Source organism: Gavialis gangeticus, unplaced genomic scaffold (genome assembly GCF_001723915.1).
Source record: "Gavialis gangeticus isolate Ggan-Ray unplaced genomic scaffold, GavGan_comp1, whole genome shotgun sequence".
NCBI lineage: Eukaryota > Metazoa > Chordata > Crocodylia > Gavialidae > Gavialis > Gavialis gangeticus.
The window spans coordinates 42,534,195-42,553,295 of record NW_017728998.1 but is presented as its reverse complement, the minus strand read 5'-3'; the positions used below and the strand labels follow the sequence as shown (position 1 = coordinate 42,553,295).

The 19,101-nt window shown below is 43.5% G+C and overlaps 1 protein-coding gene across 1 annotated transcript in view; it reads left to right on the top strand.

Moving 5' to 3' along the window:
* GNAO1 (G protein subunit alpha o1) overlaps positions 1-19,101 on the top strand; it is a 399,516-nt gene that overhangs the window by 6,170 nt on the left and 374,245 nt on the right. The window contains exon 2 of the mRNA XM_019505783.1: positions 141-183. Within this exon, the coding sequence (XP_019361328.1) occupies positions 141-183 (43 nt within the window). The remainder of the gene's footprint in view (positions 1-140; positions 184-19,101) is intronic.

Genomic DNA, 19,101 nt, shown 5'->3' with positions numbered 1-19,101 from the left:
CTCCTTCCCTGCCTCCTCCGGCCTCCCCCCACCTCCACCCCGCATCCATTAGCCCAGCTGCTCCCTCCTTGGTAATCTCCTTGATCTCCTTATTTTCTCCCACTCACCAGCTCTTTTCCTTTCTGTGTCTGTCCCAACAGGGGCTGGAGAATCTGGGAAAAGCACCATTGTGAAGCAGATGAAGTAAGTCCCCCCCCGCCCCTTCGGGGTGGGGGCTTGTTTGACTGCTGTAAATCCTGGATCTGACCCGAGGGGCAAGAAGGGGGTCCGTGTATCGTCGTCGTCCCCCCTCCCCCCCCCCTTTTTTTTTTGCGGGTGCCAGGCGCGGGCAGGGAGGGATGCTCGGCGGTATGAATGGCTGTGGCCGCCATGTTTCTCGGGGAAGTGTGAAGGCTGCTCCGGGGGGGCGGCTGCCCAGGGCCTGGCACGGCTGGAGCGGGGCTTTCCGGCTGTGCGGGGAAGGCGGCTGGGCTGCGGGCCGAGCCGGCCGGGCGGCGGGCAGGTGTCCGCTGTTCACGGCCTTGGTGCTGAATTGGAGCTCGTGTGGTTTCTCTGCCTCACCGGGAGGGCGGAGGGAGAAGGTGGGTTTCCAAGATGATGTGAATGGCACAGATGTAACCAGGGCAGTGCCATTAAACGTACCGCTGTCAATTAAGCTTAATGTCAGGTTTTTATCTCCCGGCACTTCCCCCCCCCCCAACACACTCACACACCCGTGTTTGATCTCCTGACATGGGCTCCGGGGTTGGCCCTCTAGCAATTTTTTTTTAATCTGTCTGTAATGCGGATTTAAAGCGCAGCTCGCCGCCACTCAACGCCGCTGCCCTTTTACCCGAGATTTGAGCCTTTCTTCTTAATTAATTCGAGATGAATTTGGCCGTGGATTACCAATTAAAGTTAAACCCGGATATTAAAACGCAAACAAACAAAAACCCACCGAGGAAACCAGCTCCTTCCTCGGCCACCTCGGGAGCCTGCTCCTGCTTCCCCTTCCTCCCATCCACCATTTCTGGTGTGATGCGAGCTCGGTGTTTGAAATCCCCGAGGCTGCCAGGGTGCAAGTGAGGAGCGATGAAGCCGGCTGGTGTGGGACTGCACAGGGGTTGTGCCGTGCCCCTTTGCACACGCACACTCACACTCACGTTTGCTAATTAGGCGCTGCTGTAAAATAACAACAAATACATATTCCTGCTCAGCTCTAGCCTGGCTGGCTGCACTCATTGCATCCCCCAGGAAAGCCGATGCGGGGAGGGGCGGGGAGGGGCAGGGGCTGGGGAACTGGGCGGCTCTGGGGGTGTCATTTCATCAAACCTTGTGTGTGTGGGGGGGGAATCCTTGCACTGGAGCCGACACGACCAGCCTCTTCCTGGCGGCGCCATGGCGGAGCAGTCCCCAGGGTGGCAGGGCGATGGCCTCCCCGTGCCTTTATTTTTCTCCGGGAAAAGAGAGAGAGAGAGAGAGAGGGTGTTTTCCAGGGGTGATGGCGAAAGGAGGTCCCGGCCCAGAGCTGGGTGTGGAGGGCGGGAAGCTGCACCATTGCTCTCGCTGCCCCTCGCAGGGCCCTCGGGAGCAGGTCCCCTCTGCAGAGAGGACGGACTGTGAGCATCCATCCCAGGAGCGGGGGTAGAGATGCAGGCCGGGCTGGGAGAGGCGGCTGCCGGGCCCTGTGCCGCGGTAGCAAGTAGATTTCAGGCGGTTCAGGTGGTGGACAGCGCCCAGCCCTGCCCCGCCTAGGGCCGCGATCAGGGCTGGGAGATCGGGAGCGCTCGGCTGCGCTCGGGGGTTGCCGGCTGCCCGCTCGGCTACGCTCGGAGACGCTTCGGGAGCTGTCGGTAAAGACCGAGCAGCCTCGGAAACAGCCGAATGAGCTCGGAAGCGCTCGGCAATCTGGGGCTCTCCGCTAGCATCAGTCAATGGAGCTGTATAGGAAGGGCTTGATCCCCATGCCACTGCTGAAGGGAGGGGAAATTCTCCATTAATTTCCTCTGGGAACAGGCCGTGGCCCTTCACTTCATCTCTTCCCCACCAGCCCCAGTGTCTGTTAAAAAAGGTGTCACATCAAGTAAGTTAGTGGAATAATTTGATTTTAACAGGAAAAAAAAAGAGCCCCAAAGGGCTGTACCAAATCTCAGCAATTCATAGAGAAATCAGGTTTCTTCCAGAGCTGAAGTGACATTTTTCAAGATGAGTTCCCAACCATTGTAGGTGGACAGGAGATTTCTGCATGAGATCTCCAAAAGGCTTGGAAAGTCTACATGTCTCCAATGGCTTTTTATATTGATATATTTGTGTTTCCATACAGGCTACACAATAATCTTTTTTCTGTCTGGGTTAGATGCAGTCGATATGGCTTTAATATTTTGTTTGGTTGATGGCTTTTACTGTTGTTAGTTTGGGATTTTTTGGCAAATTTGAATTGGAAAAGAGGTTCTTGTGGATAAATTCCCATGAATGTATTATTAGTGATCTATTTGATTTTTTTTTCAGTAGAAATAGCCAGCAGTGCCCTGGAGGTGCTTTAGTTGAATAGAAGCTGTAGCTATTTGGATATCAGCACAAAATATCCTTAGGAGATTAATAAGAGGATGTGTTTCTGGGAATGAACGTTATGTGACCATGCAGGCATATAGCTACTTTACAGTAGCTCTGTGAAGTAGGATTTGTGCTTTTAGAACAAGATAGATCAAGATAATGTACTGTTTCAATTCTGCTCTCAGTTTATTAAGGAATCGTGCTATCTAGCTATTATACAGTATTTTCTGACCATCAATCTCAACACTCAGTAAATCTCAAAGCTGTATATGTTATGCTCATCCCCTGGTTAAAAATTCACTGAAACCTGTCCTTATGAAACTGCTTGCATTGTCGTCAGATGGAACTGGGAGGTGTCTTTCAGAAAACTCAAGGGAACTATACTGTGGGAGATAACAGTGTTGCTATGAATACAGTAGGAGGCATATTTAGAGAGCTGTTCAAAGTCTCTAGCATTGGGAGATTATGACTGTAAAATGAACACCTTGCTGAAATTTACATTTTGGAAATTAATTAAACAATGATTTACACATTAGTATATCACCTGGTCAAGCAGTGCTAGACAAGCCTGCCAAGAGCCTAATGAATTCTTAATAAAGATTAAATAGCATGTCTGTTAGCTTGTGCTGTAAGAGAGTAATGTTACTTCTATACCTCATTATTGGGGTACTTTCAGTTAATGAATCACACAAGAGTATAATGCCCATGGGCAGTTTTCACACTGGGACATGTGCGTACTGTTTTGTAAACTGACAATAAATGCTAAGAGAAAGGAATAGATAGCAAAGACTGTTAACAAAGGACCAAGAGCATTACACAGAGTCTAGGTAACCCCTGAAATACAACATAGTAATAGTATAAGATGTGTCATATAGAAATTATAGAAATTTAAGGACACATTTGGATTAGAAATAGAAAAATAATTGTAATACTTTACAGAAATAGAAATATCATTTGCTGATTTTTGTTACAGTAAAGAAAAATATTCTAGCAATAGGTAGATTTATAGCGTAGCTTTTGGAGGGAGTAAGTTTCAAATCTTCCCAGTGGTGTGGCAATAATTTTACTGCACTATACCTTTGACGTTTTCTCTGTTCATGGAAGGCCTTTCATCCTTGTTTTGCTTTCAATGTTAGAGTAGCAAGACTTGTTATCATTTCCATTTGTTATTCTTTCTGGGTTTAAGCCTGCAAATTATGATGTCCGCATGGGATTCCATTGGCTGTGCAGCAAATTGCAGAATCAGTATGGATTCAGGCCGCACTAATTAAGGGCATGGCCATAGGCAACTGGCAGGGGGTGCAGAGGGGTACACGTGCCCCCTATAACAGCGCTGCCCCCACAACAGCAGACACCAATGCTGTCAGCAGGGCTGGTCCCTCACCCCCCACAGAGCTGTCACTATCGACAGCTTCTGTGGGTGCCCCCACAGATTCAGGAGGCACCAGGCACTCATGGGCATGGCCCTATAAGGTACTATCCCCACAAGTCAGTGTGGGTGTGGGGCACTTCATGTTTTTCAGAATCATGTTCAGCCACATTGTGATACAACATAAATCTCTGAGTGTTTTGAATGGATACACCAGATTTGGATAGTAATGACATTATGGTATTTTGTAAAGAAATATTTTTACAAGAGAAGGAATCACCCAAATCATAATTTCATTTATATTTAGGTTTCAAATAAACATAAGAATTTATTCTGTCGTAAACCAAGTAAGAGGATAGTAACTAGTGCATTATAGTCTTTTTGTACTATGTGTAATGCAGTGTGAAATCTAGACAATTTCAGCATAATTGGATTTTGAGCATCTCTAAACTAGAGTGAAAGGGTGTGAAAAATTAAACTTACTGGTGAATGTACAGAGACCAAGTTGAAAAGTATGGGTTCAGCTTTGCACTATCATGAGTTTATGTCACCCTTTGAAAATTACCTAATTGTACCTGTTTCCCTGTCTGTTCGTTACTAATAAAATATCAACTTGACAAACATTTTCAGATCTTTTTAAATGTATGCTAAACCCCTCAGGTACAGAATACTATAGGAGATGGTGTTTATAGGAGATAAACAAATATTGTATTGTTATAATTTATTATACATTTCCCTATACCACCATCAGAACTTGGTAGATTTTTTTGAAGCTTTTTCAAAAGCCCCAAAAAACCATAAGCTGTCTGAATAACTAAATTAGTTATAGCCTAATAAAATTTCTGTAAAGAAATAGTCCCCACCCCCTGTGTTTCTACTTAGTGTAGGCATATCATACCAAGTGACATTGGGCGTGTCTACACATGCATTTATGTGCTTTAGTCATTGTACATTAAATCAAGTACTTCCATTGTGAGGTACTAGGAAAATACGCAGTAGCCTGGCTTAGTGCACATTAACTAAAGAGCACACTTTTAAGTGATGTTTAATATGCATTAACCTATTTTAATGCACATTAAGTAAAATGCATAGGGCTCCTATACACGTGCGCAAAGCTTGCTCTGACATTCTGGAAATCCAGTGCATTGGAGCAGACTTTACTGAGTCTGCTGGAGCACAGAAACTGACACGCTCCAGCAGCCTTCCACATCAAGTGAATCAGTGTCCCAGTGTGTCTGAAAAAATGGTGGTGGGGTGCTTTGAAATTAAACATGTTCAATGAGCTTTAGTTCAAAGCATAGTGTCACCATTTTTTTAAGTGCGGGGATGTGCAGGGACACTGATACACATGATGGACAGGCGCTTTTAATTAGCACAGCTCACTAATTAAAGCGCCCAGCATATCCCACAGCACATGTAAAAGTGCCCATAGTTTTTTATGTGAGGCTTTAATGAGCATTAAAATAAGCTAATGTGCATTAAAGTGCATGTATAGATGCACCCATTAAGAGCAAACGGTCCATATAAACCGCTGCATGATGCCTTGTCCTTTCAGAAAGCTGCTAAGGTGCCAAAGCTTTGGTGGTATCACTCAACCATCTGTAACTGAGTATGCAGCAGAAACTATTCTATAGGAATACATTTGTGTGGAGGGGTGCTTGCAACTAGAGAGTTCAGAGATTGAAAGGTTAAAAATAACTTAAATTTACAATCTGCCTTAAGTAAGTGCTGGCATGTAACAGTGCCTCCCCTAGAGCTGAGCAGGTAAACTACTCTCATAATTCTAACCCCTGTCTTAACCCCACCACTTGCTCTGAGGATTGAAACACTTCCTTGTTCATGATTACCTAGCCGCCCACTGCGGTCAAATTCAGAGATACAGTTCCTTGTTTCTGAGCATCCAGCTAGCTACTGTGGTCCACAGCCAGAGTGACAAATTTATCAGAGCAGTTAGGAAATGCCTTATTTTTACTCTTCCCTATGGCCAAATAAGGTCTGTAATGATCAGCCTTGGGTATTTTTCGCAATGAATCTGAATATGCTTCAGGGATAAGGCATTGCTGCATTTGTTCCAAAGTTATGGTGCATCTGAGTCCTGTTTCATTAGCTACAGTACAACCAAGGACTTTCTTCATAAGATATACTGCCTTCTCTAACTTGACTTTTTCTCTTGGACCCCTTCTGGCAAATATGTGTGCTCACTACCAGCACTCTGATGAGATGATTTCTGGTAACAAAATCTACAATTGAGAGATTATTATACTTGCATCCTCAGGCCCCTGTTCAGCAGACAAGTTAACTTCTTCAGGCTTAGGGATATGTAGCAGGACCATGAATGTAATTCCATAGACTAAAATAAAAATGATGTCAGACAAACTGAAAAATAGTGTCTCCATTTCTCATAGATCTTAAATTGTTTCTGGTTCTCTAAGCTCCAGATACCACACACTGTATCTTGAGAAGCAGTAGTGAACTGCATCATTTTCTCACATTGGAACTCTAGCATAGAATCCTTTGCAGTGAATTCCCCTGGGACAGATGGACATGAAGCATCTAGTTCAACTGAAAACATTTTAGGAAGAAGTATCCTACCATATGCAAACTTCATTACAATTTTTCTGTCTTGAATAAGTTAAGAGATGCAAAAAAATAGATTGAATTATTACAAATTAAAAAGACTTAACCTTTTCCTACTTTTTGAAGATAGAGTTGTACCTCTGCAGTATATCATTGTGCCTTTGGGGCCTCATGCTGATTTGTACCACTGTGACAGCATAGTCAAAGTCTCTAACCATTAAATGCAAGGATACTATGTCTCCTGCAAGCTTCCACAAAGAAATAATGAAGGTCTCCTGGTTTCCCAGTTTCTTGCAGGGTTGGGGTGAGGAGGCACTGAGCCTACATTTGTGGAGATGTGGAGAATAGATCTTTGACTTCATGTCTCAGTGCTGGCACAGATTTGGAAATGATTTACTGGTAGCCACAGACAGTAGCAAATTCCTTCTCATCTAGCTTAATGGAGAAACCAGGGAGAGAATTACGACTCTTAGGGCACATCTAACTGTGAAATTAGCATGGCTGAATAAATTGTGCTAGAGTTTATTGCTCCCAGGCACAGCATTTACATGTGCACCCGGGACTGCAGAATACTGAGCCAGGGTGGCACAGCCCCAGCTAGTAGGGGAACAAGGGGGCAGCCTGCCAGCTTAGAGCTGCTCTTCTCTGGCTCAGCATGCCGCAGAGGGGCTGGCTGGAGCACAAGGGTGCTACAGTGCAGGGCTAGCTGGCAGGCAGCCCCCACATTGTAGCATCCTTGTGCCCCAGCCAGCCCCAGTCGCTGTCTACATGTGTGGTGTGGTGGAGTAAATAACTCTGCTGTAGAACAGTTCTTATGTTGGGCAGTACTATCCTACAGTGGAGTTAATTAGTTTATTCCAGCCTAACGGCATCACACGTGTAGACAGTGACACTTTACTCTGCAGCTAAATAGTCAACTCCACAGTAAAGTGTATGTGCAGATGCCCTCGTAGAGTCACATAATTGCCCGGCCCACTTCTGTAGCAGAGCTACCTTGCTTTGGACAGTCTGTAAAGTTGCTCTCTAGCCCTAATGAGTACATGTATCAGACATCTGATTTTTACAGAGGCCTTAGAGTGTGAAAATTAGCAGTAGCTCCACTGAAAGAGGGTCACACCCATGAAAAACTGATGGAAGTGAAAAGAGAAGCAGGCCTTGGAGCTTTACAGTTTATTCAACAAAATACTGAGGTACTAGGGCTGTGTGAAGCTTCAGGTGGTGATTCAATTTGGAGGATATTCGGCCACTGAATCAGGCCGAATCTCCGCCGAATCAAATCAGGGGACCGATTAAAAGGTCGAAATCGATTCAAATCTCTCCACATCTTCGGAAAAGATTTGGAGAGCTTCAATGATTTGGACAGTCCCCAGTGGCTGCAGCAGGGAGCTGCAGCTGACCTCGGAGCCAGTAAGTAAGGGTGGGCATGGAAGAGCCCCCTGGGCAGTGTGGGGCAGTGGGGGCAGCAGGGATTGCCCCCTGCCGGCGGGAACAGTGAGTCTGGGGGGTTTCTCAGGGGTTTTTTTTTTACTTAAAGGACCAGAACTGGGCCAGGCAGAGCAGCCATGGGGGGGGTTGGAAGAACGAGGGGAGGGTCAGGGGGTTCGTACCGAGCCCCCCATGCAGCATTTAGCAGTGTGGGGCAGTGGGGATTGCCCCCCTGCCCGACAGCACCCAGTGGGGCTTTTTTTTTTCCAAGTGCCAAGAGGTGGGCACACAGGGTAGCCAATGCCGGGCTGGGAGAGCTGACGGAGGATGGGCCTGAGAGATTCCGAATCAATAATAAATACTCCCAAGACAGGCTCTTACACACAATTGGGAGTTAAAGATTGAATTAAAAAACTTAACATAAAATTTGTCTTAAATAGAAAATGAAGTTAATTCTGATCCTATCATTGGCAGATCCTATCACTGGCAAAAGCCTCTGTTTTACTCACACATGTAGATCCATTGACTTTCCTGTGATTATTCTTGTGGGGAAAATAGGCAGGATTTGGCCTATAGTCTTATACTCTAAAACAACTTAGTCAAGCAAAACATGCAGGTAGGCAACCCAGCCTAACACAAAGGACAGCTAACACCATTGCCAAATTTCACAGCACAATCATTAAGTCTCAGGAGATTTGATGTTTTTCTTAAACACTGAGTTCCTGGAATCATGTAACTGACAATCTCAGCTTTCATTTCTGAATGCTTGGGGTTGGCAGTACTGACGTTATCTACTTATTTATTTATTTGGGAATCAATTGGAAGCTGAAACAGAGTCCTTTCCTTGACCTCAGTGGGCACAGGCACTGGACTGAGATCCTGTAGTGCCAGTGCTATTTGCAATTCCATTCAAAGAAATATGCTCAGTTCCTGCCACTCTGGGATTCAGTCTCTTCTCTTTGACATTATGTTTTAAAGAGAATTTTTAAAAGAAAATCTATCCAAGGCATTTTAGAAGTCTGTGACAAGTAACACACAAGGTAATGGAAGCAACTGAGCATTGTACCAATTTCTACAGCACTGAAGGTGATGAATTAGAAAAGGAAGTTTGGAAATAGACATTTTGGGCCTAGTGCCTTTTTCCTTCTCTTAACATTTCTTATAGATTTACTTTATTTATAGAAAATATTAAGTTTTGCTGTGCTCTTTCTTTGCAACACAAAAGAAATGCTAGGAGATTAAGACAAATCCTTCAAAACTGTTCATTAAATGATTCACATTTAATTTTTAGAACCATTCATGCAAGCTGCAGATGAGGAGGTCAGAGGATTACAGACCTGATTACAAGATGCCCTCTATAGACTGCTTCAAATAGGAAGTATGCAAAACACTGAAGATTGCCCATATCTATCACTAAGCAGAAAAAATGACAAACATCTGGTACTAAACACAAAGGCTTCTAATCCAAGGCTCAGTTATTGTCTGCTTATTACAATAATATCATAAAAACTCTGTGGTAGAAATATTTTTTAGTGCACCCATAATAATGTTTGCCTTCCTGAACTGTAGTGCTAACTGAGTAGTAGAAGTGTGTCTATGAGTGCTGAGAAAGCAGCTCAGAGAATTATGGAGCTAGTTGAAATGAGGCCTATCCTCAGTCAATGATGAGGAATAATTAATTGCATCTGGATGGCAGGAAATGCAAAAGGCCAGGAAATGCATGGATTTTTTAAACCTTGTTTTGCCCCTGTTGACAGTTGCTACTTACTCCCAATTTCTACCAGTTCAACAAGACCTAGATCCTTTTCAAATGGGCTGTGCCTGCTGTTGCAGTCAGTGGGCAGTTCTGCAGGACATTGGCTCCTCCCTAGCCATAAAAATTTTATCTTTACTGAGGTAAAATTTTCAGTCATTCACAAAAAGAATTGTGCCTGTGTTTACAATTGTAGGACCAGAACCCTTTTAAAAGAAATAGGCAGAACAGCCAATAGCTATTAAATCATTTTTGGGGTAATGGGGCCAGCAGATTTATCTGATCACAAAAAAATTGTTTAGAGCCTCAGCCTATTCAGGGATGTGGCTGTTTTCTTGTATGCATTAAGTGGTGGGCATAGTATAACAGCCTAAATAGTGGATAGTATTATTCTGTCTTTTCTGCCTTATTCCAGATGTGCACTGCCTTTCAGTGACTTGTTAAAGCAATGTCTTTAGTAATCCAATGTCTGGGAGACAAAAATTACTAAAAAATAACTTTTTTTAAAAAGTTTTTTTTTTTAATCTAGCTTAATTATATATTAAATTGGCTGTAATGAGCCTGATTTTGCAACTCTTTACTCACCTGAATAAGGAATTGTAAACCTGGGGTTACATTCTGGAGGAAACAATAAGCTTTGAGCACTTTGTGAAAGGAAACAAAATGGAGGGCCTGTTTCATTACAAGGGTAGTTTTTATTGTCAGTTTTCCAGAGCAGAAGTAGCAGATACCAGGCGGTTTTCTCATTTTCAACATGATGTCATTTGTAAATTAGTTACACCCATCCTACAGCAGCTTTACACTGCCAAAATAATGTACATAGGCTGTAGCATACATGAAAATCAGGCCTCAAAGTCATTATAAAAAATGAGAAGTGAAAACCATTTTGATCTTGTAAGGATGGGTACCAAAGTGGCAGATGAATGATGATATAATTGTATACTGGAGGAAAATTCATCTGAAATAATCACATAGGCCAGATCCTACTCCCAGTGAAGTAAAGGGCCAGGCTTGCAGCCACTTCAGTGGTAATGAAATATGAATTTACAAGATATAATTGAGAAAATAGTCACAGAATCCAGAAATATTCCAAATAGCTACTGATGTGTTTAAAGGGTGAGAGTCAGCATGTGGATTCTAGGCCCCATCCCTATCTCAGACTCTGATTACTTGGTGTGGTCCCCTGAAAATCAGTGGGACTTGCTGTGCAATTAAAGGTTTTCAAAATCAGACCCATTATTTCCTTTCATGATGCTTGAAAAATTCAGGGCAATCTCCCACCTTCTTCAGATCCTTTCTGTTCTATTTTGGTAGTTTATAATTTAAGCAAACAAAACACCTATTAAGGCTCTCACAGTCGCTACTCTTTTTGTCAGGCCACAAATAAAACTTATGTTCTTCATCTTTGGCAGCATCATGGTGTGAATACACTGTCACTCATATACCCTATCTCAGGTCTCACACCATTAGAGGCTAATTACTATCAGGACATTAGAAAGCCACAGTATTTGGCTGGATGCTGAATTTCTAATGCTCATTCAATTCCAAATATGTTTTGCCAGCCCTACTGTTTTAGTGTCTGCTTGAAATCCAGATCCTAAAATAATAAGGGATGTTTTATCATAGGGAGAAAGATACTCTGAGGGAGAGAAGCTGAGCCCAAGCAGATACTCTGGGGGAGAGAAGCTGAGCCTCCATTGCTGTATGGTTGTTGACCCTACTGAATCATTTCTGTGGTGAGGATTTTGTAGTTCAAGTATAACTAAATAAAGGGTGTTGCCTTTAGCATCTGTATGTACATGTACTAATTATTAAGGCTATGCAAAATGGGCCGTACTGGATTCAGATTCAGCCCAAATCAGGGATAGTGATTTGATCCGTTGATTCGGATCACTGTCCCTGATTCGATTCGGCCAAATCTGAATCTGAAGATTCAATGCTGATTCGACAAATCACTGATTCGGAGACAGGCACAGCTTTAAACGTTTTTTCTACATACCTTGAGGTAGCAGGTGTGGCTCATGATCGCTGCAGTGCTGGGGTGGATAGTCTCACAGCAAACCCGGAAGTGACTTGGCAGTGAACTGGAAGTCCACTTCTGTGTCTGTCGGGGAGTGTGCTGGGGAGCCCTCCGTGCCCCTCCAGCTCATCAATTGGCTGCATGGGGACCCTGGGTGCCCCCCCCCCAGACCCAGGAGGCACCAGTTGCCGAGCCGGAGGGGCACAGGGCCCCACCCCCGTGCACTCCCTGGTGGACCAGGAAGCGGACCAGAAATGCTTCTGGTCCACTTCTGGGTCTGCTATTGAGCACGCTGGGGAGCCCTTGTGCTTCTGCGAGATGCTGCATCTGCCCCAGCACCACAGCATTCAGAGCCCCTGCTACCTAGAGGTATGTAAAAAAACATTTAAAGCTGTATCTATGTCCGAATCACCAAGTGTGTCCAGATCTCTCCAAATCGATTTGGAGGGTTCTGAATTGATTTAGAGAGTTTAAAGGGTCTCCTGATTCAATTTGGATTCAGAGATTCAGCCGCCAATTCAGGCTGAATCTGCACCGAATCAAATTAGGGACCAAAGCTTTGCATAGCCCTACTAATTATGTGTGATGGTAGACTCAAAGAGCCTTTACACAAGTAATTTAGCCTTGTGCTGTCTTGACTTTACATTGGTAGGTACAATCTGGTCCTTAAAGCTTGATTCTGTCAATCTAGCTGTTCATTTTGATAGGAGCATCAATGGTACAGGACCCAGTCTGATGTAAACACATGCAAAACCTGTTTCTTAGATAAACTGATACCTCTTTATATATGTCTAGCAGTTTAAAGGGCCACTGTAGTGGGTGCAATTAGTTTGCTACCACTATGACCTCTTTGTGTGAATGAGAATCCAGGCTTTTGCTGGCAGATTATTGGCATTTGCTTATCATGACAGGGATAGTGAGCTCAATAATTTGCTCCTTCCTATATTTTGTTGGGAGGAAGGTCTCCTTATCTCAGTGAATGTAAATTCCTATTAATGACAGATAATAGATATTAATATTGCTGCAGTTCCACACTTTATGGCATCTTTAGTTCGTTTAAGTGCAAAATGCCAGTGGAAAAAGAAATTGGTAGTAGTGACCATACATCTCACAATGTCATCTCACTTGTCATTAAATACCTGATTATTAGTCCAAACCAGACACATTTTTCCACTTGAGTGAGAAATTTTTTCCTTAATGAAACAGAAGGCTTCTGGGAACATGTCCTTGTTTTCCTCAGTTTAGCTACAGGATAATTTTGTATTTTCCTAATTTACAGCTCAGCAAAAACCTAAAATGCTGTATCAACTTGTTAATTTCAAGATGGTTGCTGCACGGCCAGTTTTCAACAGGAAACCTGATTCTGCTAAATGTTTGTATTTAAAATGTGTTTAAATTGAATCTTAGACACTCACAGTGATGATCCTGGGATTTTTATTCTCTGCCCCCTGTGTGCACTAAACCCACGTAGAGCAGCTTTGAGAAGGAACTGGAGACTGCTTTTCTCTGCCAAGATCCTTGCTCAAGAGGATGCTCATGACAGATCATGAAAACAGTTACCCATCTTGGCCACCAACTGTCTTAGATGACAGGAATTCTACTGCAGAGAGCATCCATGTGTTTCCTTATCTAGCCAGAAGCATCACTGCTGAGTCATGTGAATTGTACCCACTCCACACGGAATCTCATGTTGGACTGTGGTTGGCGGGGGTGTTATCAAGAGATTGAAACTGAATTTAGGTCTTTGCTTATATCATAAATAGGGGTATTGAGGCCAAGTCCTTGGCACCTTTCATCCCTGGTTGATTCGAGGGAAAAGAACGGGAAAATGACAGACATTTCATGTAGGGGCAACCTAAGTAACTAAATTAAAAAACTATTACAGATTTGAAATGAGCTGCCAGCTATTTTCTATTGCTTTTTCTCTAGATCAAAATAAAGGGCTGGAGAAATTTAAGTAAATTCCCCAAACAGCAAATAATTCATAGTTGTTATATATGAGAGTGAATTCAGTTTCTTCTTCCATTATTCTTGGAATTTTCTAAACAGGTTATTATTGCCCGAAAATTATTCTTATTTCACATTTTTATGAACAGTTTTCAACAGAGGAAAACTGTTGCCTGGTAGCGTTTGTGCCCTGGGCAACTATGTGCTCCAGCTGATGTCCAGAAACTGAGGTTGGAAGTAGGGGCCCCTCTAGGATCCGGGCAGCTCCACTGGAAGTTGTTCCCCTGCCTCTGGCCTGCCCCCTTCTTCCACAGGCACCACCAGATGCCAGGCTTAGTGAAGGTTTAAAACCCTTAATTCAGCAGCGGGGGGGATGCAATGGTGATACACAGGGCGTGCACAAGGGTGCACATGCACCTCCTGAGAGCACCGGTGCATCCCCTGACTGGCTGCGCTCGCTGCTTAGGCGACAGGCAAGGGAGGCAGGCTGGAGTGCCGGTGCCCCCCCTGCAAGTGCCAGAATTAGGGCTTGGTCGTAGGAAATTAACGTTCTGTTTTTTACAGATGCTTGTGTATATGACTAAAACAAGTCTCCAGATGTTAAGTAAACCTTGCTTCCTTAAAATTTAATGAAAAAAATGTAATCAAGGTATGCGAGTCTTAGGAAATGAGTTTTAAAACTGGACAAATTTGCCCAGATTTTCAAAAGTGATTAGTGGCTTCCATAATTTTAGGTATTAAATGCCCTATTTTAGTATTTAATTTTAAATCAAAATGTCATATTCCATGCACTGAAGGCTGGGTTTCAGCTGAATCAGAGCTCATTTCGACATGGAATTTCAACTAGAGACATAAATCCATGTTCCATAAAACAATATTTTATGTTCTTATCTCTTGGCAAATTTTGTTTGCTGTGTAAGTGCATTCACATAGAAATGTATTTGCCAAGACAGACGGACTCTCTGACACACAAAATGATGGTACTGAAAGGCTTTGCTCTCACACTACCCAGATGAAGAGAAGTTCAAATTGAGACAAGGCTTTGGGTTACTTTGCAGTTTGGAATGTAGTGAATCAAGACAGTAACTAAGATCACGCTTTTTGACTAAAGTCTCCTTCAGTTACAATAGAGAAGCAACATATACTTGTTAAACCATCCTTAAGAAAAAGCAATATCAAATCCTATTTCACTTTTGTCTCAATGGCTGGATATGAACACACAGAGCAGAGAATCGACTTGAAACTTTCTAGAGCCCCCTATACTTATTTCTGTTTCAAATAGAAACATCCACATTTGTCTTACTTAGCTTTAAATCTCCAAAAATGTGTGTAATACTTAGCTTTATTCTTTATGAGCCTGACTTTCCAAGGCCCTGCATCTTCTTTTTGCTTAAAGGTAACAGGTCGCTCAGCCCTGCTGAAAAATCAAGCCTGTGATTAGTTCCATTGGAGTCAGTGGTACTACTTGAAGTGTATAGAGTTTAAGTTCCTGTGCCTGCCTTTGCAAGATTGGATCCTATGTTTGTTCCTCTTACATAATATTAAAATGCCAAACCCTGATCGACACAGTTTTCACAAACAAGAAACAATAGCAGTTAAATTGTTCCATATGTGTAATGCCATGGATGAATTCAAATCAGTCTTGTGTCAAAACACTCCTAGATGTTGGTGACATTTTTATCTGGAACAGAACTTGTGATCTGTCTTTATTATTATTGCCCCATGTTCATTTCATTGCTTATCTAGTCTTTGTCCAAGTATTCACTCTGTGGTTTATATACACTTTATAAAATTTGGGATAGAACAAATGATCCTTGCTTAAACGCCTCATTCTGAGTTACACCAAAGTCTTTACCCATCATCCTGGGTGTGTCTGCAAATGCTGCTGGATGGGTTTACTCCAGAGTAAATTACACGGGCACTCATTTGGGAGCAGATTTGGTCCCACACTGCTCTGCTTCCCTGCAGCAGCCAGGGGAGCTCTAGGCCAGGGGGAGCTGCCTGCTGCTGGGACAGGCTCCACCACTGGAGCCCAGGCAAGGATAATGTCCCCCTGCCCCAGCAGTAAGGATCTCCTGGCCCCAGCTCCCCACTCAGGAGCAGGAGGCTTGGAAAGAGCTGTAGGGGAGGGGCAAGTCCCAGCCTCCTTCTCCAATCTGCCAATGGGGCAGCTAACAGCAAGGCTCACTGCTAGCTGGGGACTCACTGCTAGCTGCCCCACTGGCAGATCAGGGCAGGGGGCTGGGACATGCCCCTTCCCCATGTCTGTTTCCAAGCTCCATGTCTCAATTGCCTGATCGGGCCACAGGGCTGGGAAAAGGCTGCGGGTCTGGGACCTAGACTGGGAAAGTCGCAAAACAGGAAAGGCCCCAGCCACACCTGGGCTGCATATGCAGACTTCCTTGCACACTCCCGAGCTGGCCAGGAACTATTTCGGTCTGGGGCAGGTCTCAGCCTGCTCCAGGCTGAGCAGGAAACTCTGCTCGTGCAGGGAGCTCATGGCCCCAGCTCCTCGTGCAGGGAGCTCATGGCCCCAGCTCCACAATTGTAGAGTGGAGCCAGGAGCTCCCTTCTGCTTGGGCAGGGGGACAGTATTTTAAAGGATGAGAGTCACCGTGGGAAAAGCAAGGATTTTTGTGGGTGATATCTTTTATTGGACCAACTTTATAGTTGGGATAAAGTTAGATTAGCTTTCAAGTGCAAGGCATTCTTTATCAGGTCACCATGTTTCTTTTGTCCTGTAATTTCTCTGTCAAAATTGATGTCAGCTCTAACAATGAACACCCTGCTGTCTTCAGATAATCAGGACTTTTTGTCACTATAGCTGTGATTTAGATTCAAATTAGTAACTTTGAAGTAAAGGATTCTGTTGTTCAGTCCTAGTTCCTTGAGGTATGCTTACAGATGCATTTAGGCATCTAGTGGGATTTTGAAAAGTGTTAAAAAATACAGTCACACACGTGGGATGTATCTGCATTTTTAGGCATTTAAATTTCTTTAAAAATCTGAAACTTTGTGCCCTCATATTACCTTACTTTAAAACATATGCAAATTCTCGTACTGGACAAAATTCCAGGGTTGTCTTAACAAATGTCCTATGGCCCACAGTGCACTGAAGAAGAAAGAACCTTAACAAACTTTTTAACTGTTTTGTTTTATCTACATGCCATCTTTAACTACTGGAGGTCAATTCATTGTAGTTTGTTACACTTTTCACTCATTGTTAGGGACCTACTTAATTCATGATTTTGAGGAAACTGTGAAATCAGGCATTGTCTGCAATATCCACAAAATCAAAAGAAAAAAAGTTACTAAAAATTAAATGCTGACTTTCCAGTGGCAGCCAGCAGTCATTATTGCAGCTGCAGCCCAGCCTCACAGCCCACCAAGGTTGGGGGGGGGGGGCACCAGCATGAAGGGGAGCAGCCAAATGGCAGCTGCCCACCCCTTGCCAATGACTGGCTGAGAGGGCTTCCCACTGTGCGACCTTGACCCTCTTCACCCATCAGCAGCAAGGGGCTGGGCCACTGCCCCCCAGCTAATCAGCAGTGAGGGGTGGGCTTGCTGTGAAAAGACCACAAAATTGGCTCTATGTGCAGTGACTGGCCCGCAAAAATCCCTTTCACCTCCCACAACTTAGGTAGATCCCTACATATTGTACATCTTTAGTGCAAAGCTAAACTTTGCTTTACAGGAGAACGATCCCTTCCATCTTCCAAAAGCCTTGAGCTTTTAAGACTTCTTCCTCTCCACTCGCCCCCCACCCCCTTGATTTTGATCGGAGTTGTAGGTGCTTAATGTATACTTAGGAAAATCAAGCCACTTCCTTCAGTGACTAACTCAATGTAGACGCCTAATTTTTGGCATCTGCATTTAAATTTTGAAGTTACAACTCTAGATCTCACCTTGCAAGCAACAGAAATACAGCTGCCTCTGATATGACACATGGTGACTGTTTAACCACTCATTGTGCCAATATGAAAATATGTGATGGGAAATGAATGATACTTTACCTCATTGAAATTAATGCAAGAATTGTAATGTGGCAGCAGCAGATTTTCTGTCATGGAATTTGGACAGTATACATTGCTCACACCCTTCTGCTTCCCAAAGAATTTTCAGACTAAGAGAGGTGGTTTTGAGTACCTAAACTGGTCTAATCTGGAAGAGACCAACTCTAAAAGCAATACCCCCTACTCTAAGCTAGGGAATGACTTCCATTTTAACTCTGGTTATGTCTGTACTGAAGTTACTACAAGTAAAGCATCATAGCTTGGATAGTGGTCACTGATAGTAGAGCAGCCACAGCAGCTCTGAGTTCAGCACAGGCTTCAAAACACAGCTGAGAAGTTGGGTAAATACTTAGGTAGGTTTTAACATCTGTGCTGAGCTTTATGCTACTGTGGCTAGACTGATACCACTAAATAAACTAACTAGTTAAAAGGTGGCTGAAATACATCTCCAGTACTAATGATTACTCTTAAAAGGGACAGCATCACTTAACTGAATCACTGTGTTCAGTTCATAGAGTGCTACCATCCAAGCACTGACCTGGTCTGACATTGCTTGCCTTGTAAGAACTGACCAGTGCACAGCTTGAGAAAGAAAGCTTCTCTGAACTTATTCTAAGCAAGCCAAGCTAGGAGGTCATTCTTTGTAGGATGCACTTGTCACACACTTTGACCTGTATGTGCAGAAAAGGGTCTGCATTAATGTCTCGGGGCAGCCCTGCTTTCCTTAAAAGTTCTCTGGTGGCATCTTCATGGCAAGCTAAAGCATCTATTCATAAGCAGGGCTTATGTCGTCTCTCCTCCTCACAGGTACTTCCAAAGACTGACCTGGTTTCCCAATGTTGCTAATTCTTAGTAGGTTAACTAAGTAGAGAGGGCAAGAAATGCCTCAGGAAATCCCCAGTGGAAAAAGTTAAAAGCCATCACACTGCATGACAATAAATGTTATCTTAGTTATGAAGACAGTACAGCCTACTGTTAGGGGAGCCATCAGAAACAAATTTGTAGTAGCTATGATTGCAATGAGGTTCTTTAATATTTTAACACAAAGTGTCCCTGTCTGAAAGCGCCAGTACAAGTGCCTCTTTCTATAGATGCCTGTGGCTGAGAAAACCATAAGACCACCGAAAGAGAATTAACATACTGCATGTGAACATGGGGGAAGAGTGTTGTGGTGAATATAAAAGGGCAACTAATAGGAGACCTGGCACTGAAAAGGGAGATGTGAGAAGGGAGGAAGGACCATCTTCACTAAAATGTTATCACAAGGTAATAATATGTCACACACAAGGGACTGACTGTGTATGTACTGTGAGGCTGATCTGTATTTCCTGTTCTTAGTCATATAAAATAGATCAGAGTTTCAAAAAGTTAATACAGTTATTATATGACAGACTCATTTTCTACAGACAGCAGTGGCTACTGTTACATAAACGGCAAGTGGTTTTCAGTGTGTTACTTGTTTTTC